The sequence below is a fragment of the Cynocephalus volans genome, chromosome 6 (genome assembly GCF_027409185.1).
Source record: "Cynocephalus volans isolate mCynVol1 chromosome 6, mCynVol1.pri, whole genome shotgun sequence".
Lineage (NCBI taxonomy): Eukaryota > Metazoa > Chordata > Mammalia > Dermoptera > Cynocephalidae > Cynocephalus > Cynocephalus volans.
Window position 1 is genome coordinate 95,430,903 of NC_084465.1, and position 23,378 is coordinate 95,454,280.

The following is a 23,378-nucleotide window of genomic DNA, read 5'->3' on the forward strand; positions in this document are numbered from 1 at the left end:
TGGGGTGGGAGGAGCCTGTCTGGGGGCACCTGGGCTGTCCCCATGGCAACGGCCTCCTGGTGGGTTGGGGGTAGGTGGCTCTGCAGGGCTGAGCTCTGCCCGAAGCGCCCAGGGAGACCCAGTGTGAGGACTCAGAGAGGACACAGTGTGCCAGGCAGGAGAGAGGCCTGGGAGGTCCCCTCATCCAGCTTGTCCCTGGCTATGACTGGGCGAGGACCGGTAAGGCCACAGGTCCCTGCGGGAGACCATCTCCAGGGTCAGGAATGGGGAGTCACGTGGAGACTTGGGACGTTTAATTCCAGCAGCTGCAGTCTCCCCCACACGCTCCGGCCCACATGCGTCTACGCCTCACTCCGATACCGCAGCTGCGTGAACCGGTCCCTGATGGCCTGGTCGCTGTCTGACCTGCCCGCCCCCAGGCGGACCACCCTGCTGCCTGGGACAAGGTCCTGCACCTTGTGCTTGGTCACAGAGACCAGGCCGGGCACGTCCGAGCTCACTGGGCCTGTCAGGAGGACGTAGGCAGCGTGGCGGCTTGGCTCAAACAAGACCACTGCAGGAGACACAGCCATCAGGGTCATCAGGACTAGCCAGAGAAGACTTCCCGGCAGGGGAACCCAGGCCCCGGCCGGAGCCACACTCACCATTAAAGGCAATGACATTGGCAGAGACATTGGCTAGCTCCAGCAGGACTCTGGGCAGGGTGGGGTGGAACATGTACAGGCTGTGCTGGGCGGCTCCAGTCTCCTGGAGTGAGAACCAGCAATGGGCTTGCACCCCATGCTGTGCCAGGCCACAGCCATCATCCAGGCAACACTCAGCTCACCCCACAGATGCTGCTGTCGGAGTCAGCACACCTACAGCTTGGCCCAACAGGGTCCCCACCCAGAGTCCCACAAGATGCCAACTCCAACTGTCCACTCCTCCAGCTCCTCCTTCCCCAACCCAATCCACATCCAGTCCTTCTCAGTGTCCAACGCCATCTGGCACCGCCCTCCTGCTGCGGCCCATCAGCATCTCCTGGATCCCTGGTGTCCACCCCAGGAAGACCCCCAGGAAACTCCCCACTTGGCTGCATGCCTGGTGCTGACTGACTCTCGCCTGGCCTCAGTGTGTCTGTGGCACTTCCATGTGGGATCCACGCCCAGCATCTGGCTCCTGGCAGTGGGGTATTCCCTGAGCACATCCCGCCACATACCATCTCGTTGGTGCTGACCGTCTCGTGGAGGCCCCAGAAGAAGAAGGCTGAGCGGTGGTCTGCAGTCGGCAGGCTGGAGGATGGCGGGCCACCAGGGAGGCTCGGGAGGGTGTGGGTCCACAGCATGGCTCCGGAGCTGAGGTCCAGGAGCAGGATCTGGGGAGGGAGAGGGGACAAGGTGTGAGGTGGCCGGGACAACCTCAGGGCTCGCACAAGACATGTGCCCCCGGTCATGCCAGCCCTGAAGGCAGCTGTCCTCTGAGGGCAACAGAACCTTCTCAGCAGTTCTGAGGGCAGCTGCCTCGTGGGCCACACCCACACCCTGTCTGTATTCAGACCAGTTTATGCTCAGGTGCAGACAAAGACGGAGCCTCTGAAGGAAGTGCAGCCAACCTGTCTGTCAATGCCGGTTTCGTTTTCAATGACCACGGCCAGGGCATCTGGTCTGTAGTGACCAAGGATGGGTTTTCTGTTAGGAGAACAGGGAAGAAGAGCTCACAAGGGCTCTCTATAAGGAGATTAAGATGAACGTAATACCTGGGGACAGGGACGCTACTCAGTCTTCTGTGGCCACACCTGGACGGGGACTGGGGCTGCCCACATCAGGCCTCGGGATGAGGACCTGACGCTTGTGATGACTGGTTTCTCTGGCCCCTCCACAGGGCAGGGCAGCACCCAGGACAGGCAAGAGGCCTCTGGAAGAAGCACTGAGCCCCTCCAGCCTGAAACCCATGGCCCGCGTCCCCAGGATTGCCTCCTCTGCAGCTGCTAGGAGGGGCTGGGGTATGCGAAGGGTGCGTCCCTGCATCATCTGCACAATTCCTGGAGAGAGGGCCCATACCTGAGGACCTGGGAGGCGTGGAAGGTCCACCTGGGTACCAGCTCCTGCCCGTCCAGCAGCTCGCAGGCCTCTGAGCTCACCAGAAGCACGTCCTTGCCAGCTTTCCCCGGGACGCTCATCAGGTAGCGGACCACTCCAAAGCTAGATGAGGAGGACAGGAGGAAGAGACCAAGGTCCCTGGGTCTCAGACACCAGCAGGAAGGACAGGCCCTCCCTGAGCACAGCCCCAGGCTGCTTCTCCCAGGTCCCTGTAGTACAGCCCCTGAGCGTCCCAGCTCTCCAGCTTGAACACGTGAAACAAGACACTTGCTTCCTGTGGAAACAGGAGCAGCAGGGCCGCAGGAGCCCTTCTTCCCCTTGGTTTTCACTTAGTGTGTGTTTGCCAGTTTCTCGTGTGTGAGCCCAGGACAGCCTCACGGTACCAAACAGCAAGGCCTTGGTGCCCTCAGCCTGCTTGGCTGGTCCCTGCTCCACAAAGGTCATCTGTTCACGGAGGCTGTGACCTAGGTCGTGGGACAGACGCCTGCATATGTAGAAAGGCCGCTGCCCAGACCAACCTGTGCAAGTGCATCCTGTGGGTGGTGGCGTTGAGCATGTTCTCCCAGTGGGGGTCTTTCTCAAATGGGCCGTCTCTCCCGGTTACCTTCTCATAGAGACCCTCCACAGAGCAGCCACAGAGTGAACCTTCTATTCAAAACACAGAAGACCCCGAGTCACCAGGGTCATTGCCCGTGGCCAGGAACATGTGGCGCCCACACACCTTCAAGGCGCTGGGGCTTTCTGTCCCTGTCAGTGATTAACTGGCATCTCCATAATAAACGCAGGAGCTGACCGGCCTGAAGGGCAGTCATCGTCCCCTCACATGCTGGACTCTCCGAGGGGCCTGAGTGAATCTCTTTACGACCAGCACCACCTCTGAGAGAAGCCAGTCCTGGGAATGCGGAGGGCAAGACCTACCACACGGGAAGAGGACGTAGTGGGCGCCTGTCCTGGTGACGTGGAGGAGGGAGCCGCTCTCTCCAGCCACACCGAGGCTGCCTCTGTGGCCAATCTGGTGCCCAGTGCTGCCTGAGTAGATGTGACCGTTAACCTGCAATGACAGATGGCAGCAGCAGAATGGGATAGACATGAACCCGCAGTAGGGAGAGGGCTTTCTAGGGTGACGCTACAGGAGGAGGTGACGCTACAGGAGGAGGTGACCACAGTTCTCTTGGTTTGGAGGACAGAGGGTCTGACCTGGAGCGTGTGTGCCTGTGCACCATGCAGCCTGCCCAGCCCCGCAGATGCTCGAGGCCCTCAGAGGTCACCCCAATGCCACAACAGCATGAGTGGGAAGTGCGCTGTGCTCTGCCGCTTTCAGGGAAAGCCCGAAAGCTGCCTGGATGGACCCTCAGCACACTGGGCCTGGGGGTGTCCGCAACAGGGCCCTGGGCGAACCAGCTGACAGGTGCTCAGACCCAGATCTGTCTGGGGGGTGGAAGTGGCTGAGGAGGCAGAGTAGAGGCCGTGAGGAGTGTGGGCTTGGTGACCTGAGAAGAGAGCTATGCTGAGCGTGTACCTCCTTCTCCTCCTGGATGAGAATCAGCAGGTCAGGAGCCCCATCACTGTCAACATTCGGCACCAGGAGTAAGGGCTCAGGATGGAAGCATTCCTACAAAAGCTGCTGGGACAGCTCCACAGGGTTTCCCCTAAAACCAAGCACATTGTCACCAGGTGCACGCTCCAAATCCCTGTGCAGAAGCCTGGCATGGCACAGCCTCTGACATGACAGATTCCCATCGAGGCATCCGCTCTTGAGACTCCCAGGCTCCTGCACACTCAGAGAAAGGAGACGCCAAGCACACACACCTGCCCTCATAATGGAGCAACACGTACAGCGCCGCCCTCGTAACGAACAACACGTACAGTGCTGTTGGACACACTCGCGCCCGCGCGGAAACAGAATGCACGGATGCACACCAAATGTGAAAGTCACTTCTGGGAGCTGCAGAGATCCCCTTCCCTTTGTCGTATCTGTGTCGTAGTGTTTGTGTACCTAGTGTTTGGCACTGAACAGTTCCTCCTCAGGAGCATCTAGGGCCAACGCCGACCCTCCCCACCTGGATGGACAGGACCTGACCTCAACCACCTCTCCAGACCTTCACGACCCCTGCCTCCCACTGGGGTCACAGGTGGGCCCTTTGGCCCCATGAAAGCCACGGCTGAGCAGCCCCTCTCTGCCCTGCACAGAGGTAGCAAACAAAGGTGCAGGTGCAGAGTTGGACATACTGACTACAGGTCCTGATGGACAGCTTCTTATCCAAAACCCTTTTTTTCAGACTGATTCCTCAGTTCTTAACATATTTCTAGCCTGCTCTTTATTTTCCTCTGTATCCTTAAAACTACAACTTGTAAGGGAAATGCTAATACCCACCAAATCTAGGTGCAGAACTCCTTAAGACCTTGGTAGAGGACAAGGGGCCGCCCAACCAAATGTCCCACCCCGCTGTGCATTTCTTCCCCTGGTGCTTCAACACGGCCTGCTACGTCCAGGCTCAGTGGCAGGTGCCCTCGAGTGCAAGAGCACCAACAGGCCTGGCTCTGCCCTGGGCTCAATGTGGGCTCACGTTCCGGGCTCGCCTGGGATGCCACTGCCAGTAACTCCTTGCAAGCAACTGGTGGCCAAGCCCCTCCTCATGATGTCTGACTGCCTCTGCCATGTAGCACAGCAAGGTGGAAACTACAGGTGACAGTCACAGCAAGTCCGACATGCACAACAGCTGCCGGGAGCTGAGGAGTGTGGCTTCCCAGGGGTTGCGCCCTCACTGGAGGTTTCCCACCCTGTAACCTTCCTCCCTTCTGGTCAGCAACCCTCGAGGCACAGGGTTACCCTTCTCAGAGCATCCTGGCAGTGGCCCTCCTGGGTAGGAAGGCTCTGGTGAGAAGCCCCCTACCTGGCCAGCCTACCTGTGAACACATCCACGGCAAGGAAGGGACTGGGACTACCCACGAGGACACAGGCAGAAGACGCTTCACTGTCCCTCAGCTGGGGCACAGCACACTCCACAAGGGCCACGTCTTGGGCCACTGGCCTCTCCCAGAGCATGCTACCACTGGCACCCGACACAGCAGCCACAAAGGCGCAGGGAGAGGAGAACCCTGGGAAAAGAGACAGCATGTCCCTCCCTGCCCGGCCACGGGTGGTCTGGCCGGCCCCACCTGTCCTACCAGTCCTGTCCTCCTCACGCCTTGCTCCCGGGCCACAGCCCCTGCCCTGGGGCTCATTTCCTTTATGCCTGGGCCCCTTATCCCTCAGACTCTTGGAGGCTCTGGTGTTGACCCCACAGGGGGTCAAGACCAAGCGGGTGAGGGGCTGGGGCCTGCCCCCTTGCCTCTTCCGAATCCTGCTAGGAAGGAAGGGTGGTGGGGGGTTTCCAGGAATCCCACCATGGGCTTCCCCCAAACACTGCAAAAGTGAGAGGATGGCCCAAAACAAAGATTCCTCCTGCCTTTTTCAAACAAAATCAAAATTACCTTCGTCAGCACAGGACCGGTTGAAAGTGTTGCTGCTGTTGGTATCTTTATAGAGGAAGAGAATATCTTGGATCCTATCCCTGTTTACGTCTTCCATAGCCAGAAAATCATAGGTGACTGAAAAGGAAACCACAGACTGTATTCCATGGGCCATGCTGGTTTACAGGGAACGTCAAGTCTAACACTCCCTGCTTCCCTGCTCCCTGGGGTTTGGTGCTAGTTGGAACCTGCCACTGTGGGATCACTCCAACAAGAGCAGAGGCTTCTTTCCCACACCTCTTCAGAACAGCAGCAATAGGATGGAGTGATGGCATCAGGTGTTAACCTCCGGGAAGACCAGCCCAAATGCCCATCATCAGATGAGTGGATACGGAAAATGTGGTACATCTACACAATGGAATACTACTCAGCTATAAAAACGAATGAAATACTGCCATTTGCAACAACATGGATGGACCTTGAGAGAATTATATTAAGTGAAACAAGTCAGGCACAGAAAGAGAAATACCACATGTTCTCACTTATTGGAGGGAGCTAAAAATTAATATATAAATTCACACACACACATACACACACACACACAAACCGGGGGGGGGGAAGAAGATATAACAACCACAATTATTTGAAGTTGATACAACAAGCAAACAGAAAGGACATTGTCGGGGGGGAGGGGGGGAGGGAGAAGGGAGGGAGGTTTTGGTGATGGGAAGCAATAATCAGCTACAATGTATATCGACAAAATAAAATTTAAAAAAAAAAAAAAAAAAAAAAAAACCTCCGGGAAGGAACAAACTTGACACTCGGTATCATGAATGGGCGTTCTGGACACCTTCTGCTCAAGAATGAGAATCCCTGCCTACACCGGTTTGGGATCTAGACAGTTCACACAATCATCTCAAAGACACAGAAAAAGCATTTGACAAAATCCACTACCCTTTCATAATAAAAACTCTCAAGAAACTGATAAAGGACATCAACAGAAATCCTATAGCTAACATCGTACCTACTGCTGAAATAGATAATGTTTTCCCTCTAAGATTAGGAAGAAATGATCTGTTCTTACAATGCCTATTTAACATTATAGTAGAGATCCCAGCCAGTGAAATCAGACAAGAAAAAGAAAGAAAAGCAACCAGATTGGAAAGGAAGAAGTAAAACTGCCTTTTTTTTTTTTTAATAGACGACATGGTCCTGTGTAGAAAATCCTAAAGAATACATACACATACCCTTCTACTAGATCTAATGCGTGTAGCAAGATCATGATATAAAAGATCAATAGAATAATCATTAGTATTTCTATATACAATGAACGACCTAAAAGTTAAATTCATAAAAAAATTCCTTTCATAATAGCATCAAGAAGGATTCTTTGAAATACATTTAACAACAGGAGTACAAGATTTGTACACTGAACACTACAAAACATTGTTAAGATTAAAGATCTAGATAAATGGAGATATACTCCATATACATGAACTGGAATATTTAATATTGTTAAGATGGCAGTTTTTCCTGAACTAATCTATAGCTTTTACACAATTTCTATCAAAACTCCAGAAATTGACAGAAATTTTGCAGAAGTTGACAAGCTAAACCTATAATTTACATAAAAATGCAAAGGATCCCAAAGAGCCAAAGCAATAACAGGAGAAAAAAGAACAAATTTGGAAGACTTACACTTCCCTACTTCAAAACTTACTATAAAGCTATAATCATCCAGACAGTGTAGTACTGTCTTGGCCTAAAGACAGACATATAGATTAGTGGAACAGAAACAGTGGTCAACTGGAGCTTTGACAAAGGTACCAAGGAAATTCAGTGGGAAAAGGATAATGTTCTCAACAAACGGTGCTGGGACAACTGGCTTTGCCACGTAAACCTATTTTTCCTGTGACCGTTGGGAATAAGTAGCCAAGTGACCTGAACCAGCCTCTTTGCACCTGAGATAGTCCTGCTGGGGAGGAAGGGTGATGTGACGCTTCCCAAAATCCCATCGTGTGCTTCCACCAAACACTGTGCACTAAAACCAACTCAAAATGAATCACAGACTTACATATAAGAGCTAAAACTGTACAATTTCTACAAGAAAATCTTCATGACCTTGAATTAGGCAGAGTTAGACAGAACAGCAAAAGCGTAATCTATAAAAAAAAAATGATTAATTCGGGCTGACCCCATGGCTCACTCGGGAGAGTGCAGCGCTGGGAGCACAGTGGCGCTCCCGCCCGGGTTCGGATCCTATATAGGGATGGCCAGTTAGCTCACTGGCTGAGCGCGGTCACAAGAAAAAGAACAAAAACAAACAAACAAAAATGATTAATTGGAATTCAGCAAAAATCAAAACAGTTGTGTTTCAGAAGACACCATTATGAAAATGAAAAGACAGACCACAGTTTTTCACCAAAATACATGCAAATCATATATCTGATAAAGGACTTGTATCTAGAATATGTAAAGACCTTTTACTGTTCAATAACAGGACGAACAATTCTATTAATAAGTGAGCAAAAGATTTGACTAGACATTCACCAAAGAAGATGTAAGAATGGATAAAACCACATGAAACTTGACATTTTTAGTCATTAGGGAGATTCAAAACAAAAACATGAGATACCACTTCACACCTACTAGGATGGGTATAGTCAGAAGACACACAGTAACAAATGCTGCAAGGATGTGGGGAAACTAAGATCCTCCCCACACTGCTGCTGGGAATTAAAATGATACAGCTGCTTTGAAAGCAGCTTGGCAGTTTCTTAGAAAGTTAAACATGAACTTACCATTAAAGCTCAACAACTCTACTGCTAGCAATCTACCCAAGAGAAATGAAAATGTGTCTACACAGAGATCTGTACATGAACGTTCACAGCAGCATTATTCATAATTTAAAAATTGGACACAATTCAAATGTTCATCAGCTGGTGAATGGATAAACGACGAGGTCTATCCATGCAAAGGAATACTATTCAGCAGTGAAAAGAGACAGAGGCTACAACACAAATGAACTTCAAAAACATCATGCAAAGTGAAAGACGTCACACTCAGAAGGTACGTACCATACAATTTCATTTATGTGAATTGTCCAGAAAAGGCAAATCTACAGATACAGAAAGCAGACTAGCAGTGGCCTAGGGCTAGGAATGGAGGATGGAGAATGACAGCCGACGGTCACAAGGAATCTTCTAGGGATGAAGAGTTCTAAAACTGGACTGTGGTGACAGTTGCACAACTCTTTAAATTGACTAAAAATCACTGAATCATATGCTTAAAATAAGAGAAATTAATGGTATATAAATTATACAATATAGCTACAAAAAAATAAACAGAGAAACAGATATTACTCCCTTCCTCAAAGCTGAGCACTAACCTTGAACAGAATTGCCCTAAGTGATGCTTCAATGAGAAATCATCTGTGTCCCGCCAGAGAAGCCCTCCTCTGTGCAAAGAACACTCAGGATGTCGGTGTCCATGCCACTGATGCGGTGACCACAGATGCCGTGCTCCCAGGAGGAGTGTCCTGACTAAGGCTGACTCGGCTGCTTTCCATAAAAGCCAAGACTCCGGATGGCCCATGCTGCGAGATGCAAGTGGAAGCGTGCTCTCCTGTGCTGACCAGAGTGAGAGCTGGAGCCTCGGGAAGACCAGATACACAGCCCACCGCACACCTCCCATATCTGACAGCCTTCTCTGCATCCTTCTGCCAGATGCTCCGTTTTATTAATTCTTTATTTAGAAAAGTAACCACGTGGGCTGCCTGCATTTGCTGACCTGGCCCAGCCTTCCTGAAAAGGGAGAGCAGGTGTCATGCTTGCCAGGAAGAGCTTCACCTTTTACTGAGCAGCTGCTCCACAGCTGCCGAAAACCCAGGAAGTCCTTGGACGCAGGACTGGCATCCACTTAGGGCTGACTCTTTGGGAGACCACTTCTAGAGCCACAGCACACAAGTCTGCCCCCACCCACCCTCTGCGAGAAGAGAGGACTAGAGAGGGCGGGGCCTCCTAGACTCACCTGCTGCGTTGTAGTCGACCCTCCACATTCCCTGTGACACAGGCCGGTCCGGACACGGGATGATGAACGAGACGACAAACACCACGAAAAGGCAGATAAACAATGAGAGGAAAAATGCCATTGTTCGGCATCGGGAGAGCCGGGACTGCGGAGGCATGCTTTTTAAGTTATCTTCATTTTTTGATTGGTTTCCCAGATTTTCCTGGGATTTTCTGTCTTCATTCTTCAAGGGGTGGATTTCGGCTTCTAAATCCTTGTTATCCATCGTGGTGTGCACACCCCAGAGTTTAACTCCTGGTCACTGCACCAATAAAACAACAGGTAGTCAAGGCCACAGTCCCATAGCAAATAGCTCAGCACCCAGTGGGTTCTGCGTTTCCAGTTTCTTAAGGAGCCTGGTGGCAGCCTTAACTGTGGACCAACAGCCGAGGAAATAAAAGCTAAGGAGATGTATATGATGTCGGTCTCTACAGAGTCTACTTAAGGTCTCTAATTAATGTAGAAAGGCAAATTAACCGTGCAGAGCCAGCGGGCAGGAAATATTTTCAACCTTAACACACTGGTGGCTTCCTGCCTGCTTAACCTGGGAGGAGCTGTGTGAGTCACAGGGCAGCACCGGGGCTCGAGTGACCATAGCAAAACCTACACGTTGAACATTAACTGGTCCCTGCCTGCTCCTCTCTGGTCGCATGTGACCATTCTTCCAGCAGCCTCAAGTACAGATGGAAAAGGTGAAAACAGTATCCCCGCACCAGGACTCCCTAGAGGGCCACAGCCCCCAAGTTCAAAACACCCAAAGTGCAGAGGGGCTCTGGACTCACAGCCCGGCCCCTTTCTAGCTATGTGGCCTGGGACAAGTGACTCGATTTGACTGTGCCTCAGTTTCATCATCTGTAAAAGAGAAATGATGTCTACTTTGGAAGACTGTTTTAAAGATTAAATAATTTAATGCATATATGGCGTTTATAACAGTAACTGACACATAGTAAGCACACAAACGCTAGCTAGTTATTATTAATAATAAAATGCAGTATGTCCAAACAGAAGTCACATGGAGGAGGAAGGGGTGGCTGTAAAGGATGAGTACAGGAGTCTAAGTAACTCCTCAGCCCTGACTCCAGAGGGAGGAACATGCTCTCTCCTTGCCTGGTCCCTCCTGCTGGCTGGACTGTGGGTGGATATGGTGGGCAAACCTGGAACAGCCACCCTAGAAACCAAAGCGGAAAATACTTTTGAAGACAGTAAAGCCACAGGACAGGAACAGCGTGGTCCCTGATATCTGCCAACCAGCACCGTCAGTCCTGAGTCTTTTCTATTGCATTATATGAGAAATAAACTTTGTCTCGTGGAGGCAAAGTGTTTGTTATTTTGGTCCTTTTTAAGCAGACAAACCAGTGTCCTAACAAATTAAATTGAGAGAGTGGAGAAGATCGTGCAGGTCTCAGTGAGTTATAACTTTCATCTACCCAAAAAGGAAGTCAATAGTTCATCTGAAGGGGTGAAAAGACAGGCCAGCAGTTCGGTGGAGGTAACCACCAGAAGGAACTGCTGAACACAGCTCCCTCTAGGAACAGCTCAGGAAGGCAGAGGGAGGAAAAAGACTGCTTTTATTTTAAACTTTTCAGATCCTGACTTTGTTTTTCCATAATTATTTAATAAAAATAATTCATTTAAAAACCTGTGTACAGACCCATTAGAATGGCTTTAATTAAAAAACAAAAACTGACAAGTGTTGGTGAGGATGTGGAGAGACGGGAACCCTCATATGCTGTGGGTGGGGGCAAAAACGGTGCAGCTGCTGTGGAAGTCTGGCAGTTCCTCAAAAAGTTAAACAGAATGACTGTATTATCTAGCAATTCCACTCCCAGCTATATACCTACAAGAATTAAAAACAGACTCAAACAAACACCCGTAAGTAAATGTTTATAGCTTCATTATTCACAATAGCCAAAAGGCAGAACAACCTAGAGTCCGTCCACCAACTCATGAATGGATAAACAAAGTGCGATCTGTCCACTCGATGGTCTATACTCAGCCATAAAAAGGACTAAAACACTGACACCTGCTATGACATCATGTACCTTGAAAAGATTATGCTAAAGGAAAGAACCCAGACACAAAAGTTCACACAGGTTGTGTGATTCCATCTACATGAAATATCCAGAATAGGCAAATCCATAGAGACAGAAAGAACATTAGTGGCCGCCAGGAGGTCGGGAAATGGGGAATGATTGCTAATAGGTATGGGGTTTCCTTCTGGGATGATGAACATGGTGGTGATGGTTGCAAAACATTGTTAATGTACTAAATGTCACTAATGGTATGTTTTATGTCATGTGTATTTCATCACAATTAAAAAAACAAAAACAAATCTGTGTGCATTTTCCTTGGTGTCGAAGCGTACATTTTAACATCTGGGAAGTCAGAAAAGGTAATGAGCTGAACCCAGGCAAATCAAACAATGAGTCATGACCAGGGACCTCATTAAACCCGAGCACCTGACATGGGCTGGGGAAGGTGTGGCAGGGTTGTCTGGAAAAGGTAACCAGGGGAGAAGCCAGCAGCTGAGTCTGGGAGTGGCTCATCAATGGGGCTGAGTGGCGAGGAACCAGGGCTTGAGGAACAGGAGAGAAACGTTCATTTAGCAAAATCTAGCCACCATGTCCCCGGTGAAGGGATACTTGAAATGTTTAAAACAAATTCCTTTGGCAAAGCAAAGAAAACTGAACGAGAGATCAGAATGCTAAAATTCTAGATTTTAGCAAGAAACCCAAGCTCTCAAAGCCTCAGCTGCCCTCATCTGTCAGAAACCAGAGCGTCGAGAAGGAGGAATAGAAAAGCACACCTAAAACCATCAAGCACTATGTAAGAATGAGGGGCATCTACTCAAAATGACCCTGGGAGTCTGAAAACAGGCCCATCCCTCCTGTGGGTCCACGTTTCCCAGACCTGCCCATTCACAGGAACACGTGGAAGACACGTCTAACATTAGCTCATGGCCAGCCGCTGCAGCATCTGGGCACTAGCTTTGGATGGGGACTCTGTACCTTCTTAAGACCAGGCGGATGTAGGATTTATAAAGCCACTCGTCAAGTGCATCTTGGGCAGCCTGTGGATGCCTCAGGTGATGGATGAAGGTGAAGGGTCAGGTCCCTCCGAAGCCATGATTCTCAGCCTTGGTCTACACTGGAATTACTCAGTGCTTTCACAATCCTGATGCCACACCCCAGCCCCATTAAAGCAGCCTCTCTGGGTGGGAGGGTCTCAGGCAGGAGCAGCTGTTAACCCTCTCTGGGTGATTCCAGGGTGCAGCCAAGTGGAGAAGCATGGGCCAAGAAGTCAGCCCTTGCTCTGTGCAGCCCCCTCTTTAGCCATCAGACGACGACTAGGTTTCTCCCGGTCCCTGAAGTGGAGACTCCATCTCTGCACTGCCAGCCTGGAGGAAAGTAAGGCAAGAGGAGGACACAGCCTCTCCCCTCAGTCAAGACACCTGAGGCTACATTCTGAGTTCTCTCTTCCTTGGAATTCTCAGCAAGCTTAGTAAAGTAAATCCAAATGCACACCTCAAGCTAAAAATTAAATTGCTCCTTTTAAAAATCTTTCTTCTGATTCCTAAGCCATGTGGATACCTAAAGATAAGACCAAAAGATAATGCAAAATAATTATTATTAATGTAGTTTGTATTTTTAATTTTAAAAAATCAGCAATAAATATATACGATACAACATTTGAAAGGTGTAAAAGGGTAAATCTCTCTTCCTCTTGTGGCCCCCAGGCTCAAGAGGGGAAGCATGTTACTCGTTTCTTATGGCTTCTTCCAGAAATATTCTGTGCATTGACAAGCATAGAGTATATAAAGTGTGTTTTTAAATGTGACTAGAATAGCCAAGTCACATAGCCCACTTCAGAAAAGTAAAGGAAAAATGAGCTCAAGCTATTCTCTTAACTCTACTGTGTGATTTACCATGTTAAATCAGACCAAATTGGACATCCCGTGGCAGGAACAGAGTGAACACTGTCATTTTCTCAACTACCTGGCTTTTGATTTGGAGAGCCTCACCGGAAGAACAAACATTTCCCCCACACCTCCGCCCATCTCTGTGACATGAGTTAGAAGAAGAAAGGAAAAACATTCTCTAAACGCTCGCCAGGAACACCGCTGGGGTGTCAGGGAGGCTGTCTCTTGTCAGCACCTGCAATTTGGCCTGCGCCCTCACGTGCAGGGAGAATGCACTAAGACACAGCACACGCATGAGCAAAGACAGAAGCAAAGGCTTCAAGGACAAACCCCCATTATTAGAAGCAAATTAATGAAAGTAACGACGTAATCAAATGAGCACCTGTTCTGAACCCGCACCGGGAGCTGCTCTGGGAGGGCTCCAAGACTGCTTGCCTGATGCAGCCTGGTGGAGACCATCATACCACGTGGGCGGACCTGGGCCAGGGCAGCAAATTGTACTAAACATTTCCATGAGAACCAGCATTTTAATGCAAACACTGGCCTCTAAAACTGAACTAGCCACTGACATTCGTGAAGGACACTGGCTAATCTAAGATCAAAACTATTTTTAAAATCATCCGTAAAATCCCCACCTCCATCAAAATAAATCCCAAGTAGATTAAAAATGTAAACATTACTTTTAACAAACATTAAACTAAAAGAAAATAGAAGAGAATGTTTATGTAACCTTGGGCTAGGGATGTCTTGAAAGCATGACCCCAAAGGCAGAACGTAAAGGAAAAAGACTGATGGGTGAGACTAAAACTATTCTGAAATGTCTAAATGCGAGGAAGGGAAGTCGTTTGCCATACAAATGAAACAAGATAAGTATTCCTGAGAGAAAGACAAAGACCCCAGTGCAAAAGCTGGAAACTAAGATGTGACTAGGTAGTTTACCAAAGAACACACTCCCATGGCCAGTGCACACGTGAAAACACATTCAATCTCACTAGTAGTCATAGCAGGACAAATCAGATTAACAAAGATTAAATATTTAAAAATGTGTTGATGAGAGTATAGAATAACAGGTACTAGAGTACAATAGTAGTGAGAGTTTAAAATGGTAGAAATATTTCTAGAAAACAATTTGGCAATAACTATCAAATGCAATTAAATAACTAAAATAAACTTAACATATTAAATACTTTTTTAAAAAGCACACCCTCTGATTAAGCAATCCAACTTCTAAGACTTTATCCTATGGAGACACTTGGACAAGTGCACAAGACATGTACACACGGTATGGTTATTCATTAGAACACTGCTGACAATAACTGTTATACATCCTAGATGCTTATCAGCAGAAAACTGAATAAATTATGGTGCATGACTACACTGGAGTCACTAAAATGATAACCAATAAGTATTTAAATACACATTTACTGAGCTTTCCAAAAATAAAGGAAAATCAGGTTACAGATGGGTATGTGGATTTTGTGGGTTATGATCCATTTCCACAAAAACTGCATATACATCAGCATAGGAAAAGTTTAGAAGCATAAAGTCCAACTGTTAAAAAGTGGTTTGGCAGAAAGGACATTGTTGGGGGGGAGGGAGGAGAGGGAGGAGGAAGGAAGGTTTTGGTAAGGGGCAACAATAATCAACCACAATGTATATCGACAAAATAAAAGATCTAAATAAATAAATAAATAAAAAATAAAAAGTGGTTTGGGTACTGGGATTTCGGGTCACTTGTATTTTTTTCTTCTTCCTTTTCAGCACTGTACAAGCCTTCTTATTAGGATCAGGGGTGTTTTAATTTAAAAAGGCAGTTAAATTGGAGAATCATAAAAATCATTAAAATATTTTATCTTTACTTGCAACATATAAGTGTACATTTACCAATCCTTCAAAGTAGGAGGAAAACAAAAAATATAAAAATATAAAAACATAAAAATAAAGGAGGAAGGCCTTTTCTTTGAGTGTGGGTCTACAGATTGGAGTTCTAAACTCATTTTGCATAAATCACACCCATAATTCCAGGTGCACTTCTTTAAAGTGGAGAGAAAACTTAGTGACCTGAGTGTAGAATCCTTTTGAAATTATATGAAATTTCTTCAGTCTTAATCCCCATCTAATTTGACTGTAACTTTTAATTGACTTACACCTTTACAAGCCTTCCCAAAGAATTCAGCTAATTTTTGTAGAACAACTATCTTTTGGCATTCTGCCATCATGAGGCAATATTTAATTACATCGCATTGTTTTAAAGTAATAATATAATGGGCATAGACAAGATTCAGAGTAATCACAGCTGACTTTTGAAAAGCAGCTACATTACCTGGAGGGAGCAAAACTCCATAGGCTGACCAAAGAACCCTCTGTCCATGGACACCACCAGTGGGGAGCGGCTGGGGGTCTCAGATAACTCATGACTCGACTGGTAATCATTTAAATGAGGGTTGACTGTGCTTATTTTTCTTCAGTGATCATGTATTCATTAACCCTGTCTCCCTCCCCCTCCGCAATGGTGAGCAGTGGCAGGGAATCTGAGGCCGTGAGCAGCACACATGTTGTGCTTAGAATTTTGAATGCTGGCTTAGGTGTGGAAACTGTTTGCGGATGGCTGTGGACAAGCACAGCGAACGAACGCAGAAGCGTTACCATCAGTTACCGAGGAACTTCCCGAGACACTAAACACTGAAACACTAAAAGCGGCTGAAAACATGACAAGCGGACTTTCTGGAGACATCCTCCTGCCGAGATGTGTCAAGCTCTGAGAGAGGATTTGAAGACTGCATTGTAGTCGGGAATACAGAATGAAATGACTGCACACAGTAGTGTAGAAACACTTCCCTTTTAAAAAACGTGTAAAATCATAGCTTTACAAACCAGTGGAAAGGGGTTTATAGGGACAACTGTCAGATGTGTTTATCTCACATTGGATTCATCTTTTTCTGCCACGTGAGACCCCTGCATTGCTGTAAAGCCACCACCAAAGAAGACCCTCACCAGATGTGTTCCCTGGACTGTGGACTTCCCAGCCTCCGAAACTGTAGGCAATAAATTTCAGTTTTTTACAAGGTACCTAGTTCCAAGTATTTTGTTATAGCAACAGAAACGGAATAATAAAATAGCCAACATGCAAAACTCATTTTTTACTTTTTTTACTTTTTCTTTTTTAATCTCTTGTTTTTGTTTTATTTTTCTCATTTTTTCTTTTTTTTAAACTTTTATTACATAAAAATAATTTGAACAGAGGTATTTGAACACAGATATTTGATTCTGTACCCACAAATATGTATAATCAATTATGTTTCAATAAAAAAATAATAATTCGAGTGTTCACCTAATACATCTTTTGTGGTTATCTAATAAATCACTAGACAGGAGGTATCATTCAATAAATATGCTAATATTTTCGGAAAGAATAAAGACTTCTGCTCACTTTTAAACAAAAATTAAATAATCAAATATTCAGTATGAGGAATTACAAGCATACCTGTCTAAGATCATTTTTGTTTCATTATTTTCACTCTGAAAGTTTTAACTAATCAAAGGGATGGTGCAAAATAAGTTTTAGAAAATTTAGAACAGTATTGATTCTGCTCCTATAATTGAACTTTAGTGGAATATTTTCCCCAAGACTAACACGGATTTAATCTGATTTTACTGTTTCTTAAATTTTAGACTTTGTTAGTGTCTATTTAAGTGATAGTAATAAGCATTCACACTTTAGTAGCATTTTTTGTTCTTCAGACAAATTGAGGCCATTTTAATAAGGCTTAGGATTATTTAAGTAGCAACTTTCTCTACTGTAAAAATCTTTATTTATTTTTTTTATGGGGGCTGGCCAGTACAGAGAAAATCTAGTCTTTCGACCATTTTTTGTTTTTCTTTTTTTTTTTTTGGTATGGGGATCCAAGTCTTTGACCTGAGCATTTCAAGGCCACACTCTAAACAACTGAATGACTGAGGTAACCAGCCAGCCCATCTTTTGAACATTTTTAAAAAATTATTATTGTTATTATTTTTTAAGATGACCGGTAAGGGGATCTTAACCCTTGCCTTGGTGTTGTCAGCACCACGCTCTCTGAAGTGAGCTAACTGGCCTTCCCTATATAGTGATCTATACCAGTGGCCTTGGTGTTATGAGCACCATACTCTCCCAAGTGAGCCACGGGCTGGTCCTAAAAAATTATTTTTAACTGACATGTAATAATTGTATCTTTTGACCATTTTCATTTATTTATTTTTTTGACCGGTAAGGGGATCGCAACCCTTGGCACGGCATGGTCTGCACCAGGCTCAGCCAGTGAGCGCACGAGCCATCCTTATATAGGATCCGAACCCTTGACCTCGGCAATGTGCCGCACTCTCCCGAGTGAGCCCATTTTGACTTTGTAAACACACGGTATCTTTACCAAGTGCACCGTGAGGTCTACCACTGGCAGAACTGACTGGGAAACAGAAACAACTTGTGATAAGTTACTTGACGATAACAAACACTGCAGATATTGCATGTTACTTATAAAATCATAAACACTTTTGTTAAGCTCCAAAATTTGTACACTTTAAGGCAGTAAGAGTTGATAATTTTATTTATAACTTTATAAATTAAATTATTTATACATGAAACAAGGCAGGAACACATACTGAGAAGGGTTCCATTTACAGAGGACTTTAATGTGACATTTCTTAAACGTAAGCACATTTGTTAATGCACAGTTAACTAATATTTATGGAAACCAAGCAAAGCAATGACACAACTGCAGTGCTGTGCATGCTGGCAATGAAAAAGTAAACCATCTTGGTGGTTTAATAAAAAAGAGTGAGAGGGCCGGCCCCTGGCTCACTTGGGAGAGTGTGGTGCTGACAACACCAAGTCAAGGGTTAAGATCCCCTTGCCGGTCATCTTTAAAAAAAAGAGTGAGAAAGATATTAGCCCTAAGACAAGAGAACCCTATGTACATGTTCATGTGGCACTGAATAGGAGAGTGCGCAGACTTTGAAGCTGGGTTTTATAGCTAGCTCTACCTCTAGCTTTGTGGCTTTCCACACACATTTTTGAACTCACCTTTCTTTTTCTATATCTGTATTTATTGTCTCTACTGCAAGGTAGTGGGGAAGGTTTTAGATCAAGTACCCGGCCCAGCATGTGGCGTTCAGGGCGTGCCCCTCACTCATCTTCTCCATCTTCTCATCTACCTTCCTATCTCATCTATCTTTATCTCCATCTTCTCATCTATCTTCCAGACAGCAGGAGCCTGTTCCCATCTCACCTGTCCCACTGGCTTCCTCTTTTCACCAAACCACCTGCTTCAAGTCTGGAACTACCAGAGGAGCCAAGCTTCTATATTTGAGATCCTCAGAGTGTGAACTTGGCTAAGGAACACAGATTCTCTGCACTGGAAGGTTCCTCAAGAGCCTTGCAGTGAAGTCTTGACTGTCCACCCCTGCAGGGGTTTCACAAAGAGTGGTTCCCACACCAGCAGTGGTATGTGAGACAACAGAGGGGGTACACAACAAACATGTTTATTTCAACAGTTGTGTGTGTGTGTGTGTGTGTGTGTGTGTGTGTGTATATATATATATATACATATATGTTCCCCCCAACCCCCACGAATGTCTTTCTCACGGTAAGGGATAATGGTCTTCTGGTTTTTAAAAAATAATAGTTTCCTTTTTTAACTCTTTATTTTGAAATAATTACAGATTTAAAGGAATTTGCAAAGATTGTTCTGAGAGGACCAGTGGACCCTTCATCCAGTTTCCCCCAGTGGTTACACCACAACTATAATATGATATCAAAACCAAGACAGTGACACTGGGTCCAATGCATGTATGTAGTTCCACAGCATTTTATCACACGTATAGATTCATGTACATCAAGACACAGGCATGTTCCATCACCACACTCTCCTTGTGCTGTCCCTTCAGTCACACCCACCTCCTCCCCAGCACCAGCCCCAGGCACTGGTGACCACCAACATATTGTCCATTTCTAAAATTCTGTCATTTTGAGAACATTATGTAAACGGAATCAGAGCATGTGAAGTTTTTTTCTTTTTTTGGCAGCTGACCTGTACAGGGATCCAAACCCTTGACCTTGGCATTACAAGGTGGTGCTCTAACCAACTGAGCTAACAGGCCAGCCATAATGTGTGAAGTTTAAAATTGGCTTTCTTGGCCGACTCGTCCCCATGGCTGCTGCGCCGGAGCCCGGGGAGCCCGGGAAGCGGAAGGTTATCTTTTATTTTATCCTAGCCCTTTAAGCTCCTAGGAATTTTAGATGTCGAAAACATTCCTTGTGCACGAGATTCGATACTGTATGGTTCATTGGGATCTGTTGTGGCTGGCCTTGGACATTTCTTGTTAACTAGTAGAATTAGAAGATCATGTGATGTTGGAGTAGGAGGATTTATCTTGGTGACTTTAGGATGCTGGTTCCACTGTAGGTATAATTATGCAAAGCTGAGAATCCAGCAAAGAATTGCCAGAGAAGGAATTAAAAATAAGATATTATATGAAAGCACCCACCTTGATCCTGAAAGAAAACCAACCAACGGCAACCACAGCAACTGAGCATTCTTGAGTGTAGAAAACCAAAATACAACTCCCTGAAGTCAGTGTGAACAAAGCTAAGACCAACCAGATAAAGCATTCTGTGTACATTAAGAAAGCTCTTAATCAAGTAAATAAAAATATGTGTAAATTGTAAAAAAAAAATAAATAAATAAAATAAAATTGGCTTTCTTCACCCTGCATAAGGGCCTTGAGGTTCACCCAAGCTGTGAGTATCAACAGTTCCTTCCTTTTTATTGCTGAGTAGTATTCTACGGCATGGACATACCACCATTGGTTCAACCACTCACTCACTGAAGGATTCTTGGGTTGTTTCCAGTTTTGGCTATTACAAACAAGGTAGCTGTGAACATTCATATACAAGTTTTTGTAGGGACATAAGTTTTCATTTCTCTAGGATAAATGCCCAGCAATGCAGCTGCTGAAGCACACAGTAATCTCATATTTAAAGAGACTGTAGCTGTCCTGCTTGCTGTATACATAATAAGGACTGCTTTACCTGCTTGGTGAATTGACCTTTTATCATTATGTAATGTCCTACTCTGTCCCTAGTAATTTTCTTGCTCTGAAATCTGCTTTAGCTGGGGCTTGTTGGTCAGCTCACCTGGTTAGAGTGTGGTGTTGATGACACCAAGGTCAAAGGTTCAGATCCCTGTGCCAGCCACCACCAACACAATACAACACAACATATTTATCTGATGCCAATACAGTCACTCTTGTCTTCTATTGGTCAATGCTTGCGTGGTATATCATTTTCCATCCTTTGACTTCCAACCCACCTACCACTATATTTAAAGTAAGTTTCAGATAGCACACAAGTCCTGTATTTTTTACCCACTCTGCCCATCTGTCTTTGATCGGTGTATCCAGACCATTTACTTTTCATGTAATTATTGATGTAGCCTTTAATTTGCTGTTTTGTTTTGTTTGTTCCCTCTATTTCTTGGTTGTTTTTTTTCTTGACTTCATGTGGGTTACTTGAATGTTTCTTAGAATTCGTCTGGTTTATCTATAGCGTCTTTGAGTGCATCTCTCTGTGTAGATTTTTTAGGGTATTACATGATACCCACTTAATGTATCACAATCCACTGGCATCCATTTTGCTAGTTCCGTGAAGTGCAGGAACCTTAGCTCTAAGTCTCTCTACTCTCCCTGTTTATAATTGTGTTTATATTTGCTCTACTTGTGCTGAGGAGTACTCAGACAATCACACTTTGCTTCAACTACCAAACATAATTTAGAAAACTCAGGAGAAGTCTACGACACTTAACCGCATTTTCGCCAGTTCTATTCCTTCTTTCTGATGTTCCAAGATTTCTTTTTATCATTCCTTTCTGTTCTAAGAACTTCCTCCAGCCATCCTTTTAGGGAAGGTGTGCTGGTGACAAATTCTTAGTTTTCCTTCATGGTGATGTCTCTATTTCCCCATCATTCCTGAAGAGTAACTTCACCAGACACAGAATCCACGTGTGATAGGCTCTTTCCTTTCAGCACATGAAAAACGTCATGCCACTTCCTCTGGCCTTCATGGTTTCCAGTGAGAAATCCACTGTCATTTGAACCGCTTTTCTCCAAAAATAAGGTGTCAGTTCTCTCTTGCTGCTTTCATGGATTTTTTGGGTTTATACTGTTTGGGGTTTGCTCAGCTTCTTGAATATATATGTTTACATCTTTTTACCAAATGATGGATATTTTGTGTCATTACTTCAGTTTCCTGGAACAGCAGTGGTGTGTGGGAGAGTTTCAGGGGTGACGGAACTGCAGCCCAGACTGTGGGGGACCTGGGAGGAGCTGGGTGGGGGCCAAGCAAGCGCCTGAGGGGCCCAGGGCTCAGGGGTCCAGCCAAGATCCTACTGTGCCCTGTGCCTTCAATCCTTTCATTTCCTTTTAAAGTATATTTAAATAGAAAAAGGGAGTTGATTAAAAAAAAGTATTAAATAAAAATAACCATATAGATGTTGTGCAGATATGGCAGAACTCATGAGTGGTCCACAAATAAAGTCTGGGAGACACTTTACAGCCCTGCAGATGGTGGCTAAGCCTGTGCTCAGCACGCTGGGAGAGGAAGCTCAAACAGTGTTGCACATCCCAATTGCTGGGAACTCTGCGTATTCTGAGCTGAAATCTGCTTTCCCATAACCACCTCTCCTGATCCAAGTTCTGTGCTTTGGAATAACATCTAATTCACTTTTCTATGTGTGAGCCTTTCGCTGTCTAAAGAGCATTAATGAAAAAACTGAATTCGGGTGCTTTTCACCTGCTATACAAGAGGTCTTCAAAAAGATCATGGAAAGATTTGTACTATATTTTAACTCTATTTTTCCATGAAATTTCTGAGGCAGCTCGTACTTAAAACTCTTGCTCACACGATGTGGGTTACAGATCCTGCAGCGGCCCTGGAAAGCCTAAGCCTAACAATTTGCCATTCTCTTTGTTCAAAAACCTTTCCCTTTCAGATGCCACCCATCCCTGAATGCCCATGGCAAATGCCATCTTATTTATGAAGACTTTTATTGGTTTTTCTAACCAGATGTGACCCAAAGCCAATAACACTGGGTCCAACTTTATTCTTTTGTATATGAGTATTCATTTATCCTAACACTTTTTTTTTTCCAGCTGGCAGGTACAGGGACCAAACCTTGGACTTTGGTGTTATCTGTACCACACCATAATCAACTGAGCTAATTGTCAGCCCTGGACTCTCAATTCCATTCCATTGATCTATATATTTATCCTTGTACCAGTACCACATTGTCACACCATCTTATTACTGCTATGTAGTATGTCTTTAAATCGGGAAGTGTGAGTTCTCCTTCTTTGTTCTTTTTCAGAAGTTTCTGGCTCTTCTGAGTCTCTTGCAAGTCCACTGAATTTTAGGATCTGCTTGTCAGTTTCTACAAAGAAGTCAGCTGGGATTCTGATGGAGTTGATTTGACCCTGTTGATCAATTTGAAGAGTATTGCCATCTTTAAAATGTTAAATCTTCCCATCCATGAACATGGGACGTTTTTCTTTTATTTAGATCCTCTTTAATTTCTTTTAACAACAATTTGTAGTTTTCAGAGTATATGAATATAAAATGAAACCAGAAATTACTTTGAGATGAAAATGAACACACAACATATGAAAACTTATGGAATACAGCTAAATCAATGCTTAGAGGGAAATTTATAGCTATAAATGCCTATACTAAGGATGAAGAAAGATCTCACATCAATAACCTAACATCCCACCTCAAGATACTGGCAAAAGAAGGCCACTTCTATTCAACATCGTACCAAAGATTCTAGCCA

The 23,378-nt window shown here is 45.4% G+C and overlaps 2 protein-coding genes across 2 annotated transcripts; one reads left to right on the forward strand and one right to left on the reverse strand.

Moving 5' to 3' along the window:
- Nucleotides 1-295: 295 nt before the first annotated feature.
- Nucleotides 296-9,859, reverse strand: FAM234A (family with sequence similarity 234 member A). The gene is given in 12 exon segments (XM_063100601.1): nt 296-553; nt 645-747; nt 1,199-1,354; nt 1,592-1,667; nt 2,040-2,180; nt 2,597-2,726; nt 2,997-3,129; nt 3,598-3,674; nt 3,677-3,727; nt 4,986-5,177; nt 5,553-5,669; nt 9,561-9,859. Coding segments are annotated over 12 exon segments (1,653 nt in total). The 5' UTR covers nt 9,826-9,859; the 3' UTR covers nt 296-341.
- A 9,844-nt stretch (nt 9,860-19,703) lies between these two features.
- LOC134380785 (cytochrome c oxidase assembly protein COX20, mitochondrial-like) lies at nt 19,704-20,205 on the forward strand. The gene is given in 2 exon segments (XM_063100913.1): nt 19,704-19,744; nt 19,746-20,205. Coding segments are annotated over 2 exon segments (381 nt in total). The 3' UTR covers nt 20,086-20,205.
- Nucleotides 20,206-23,378: the final 3,173 nt, after the last annotated feature.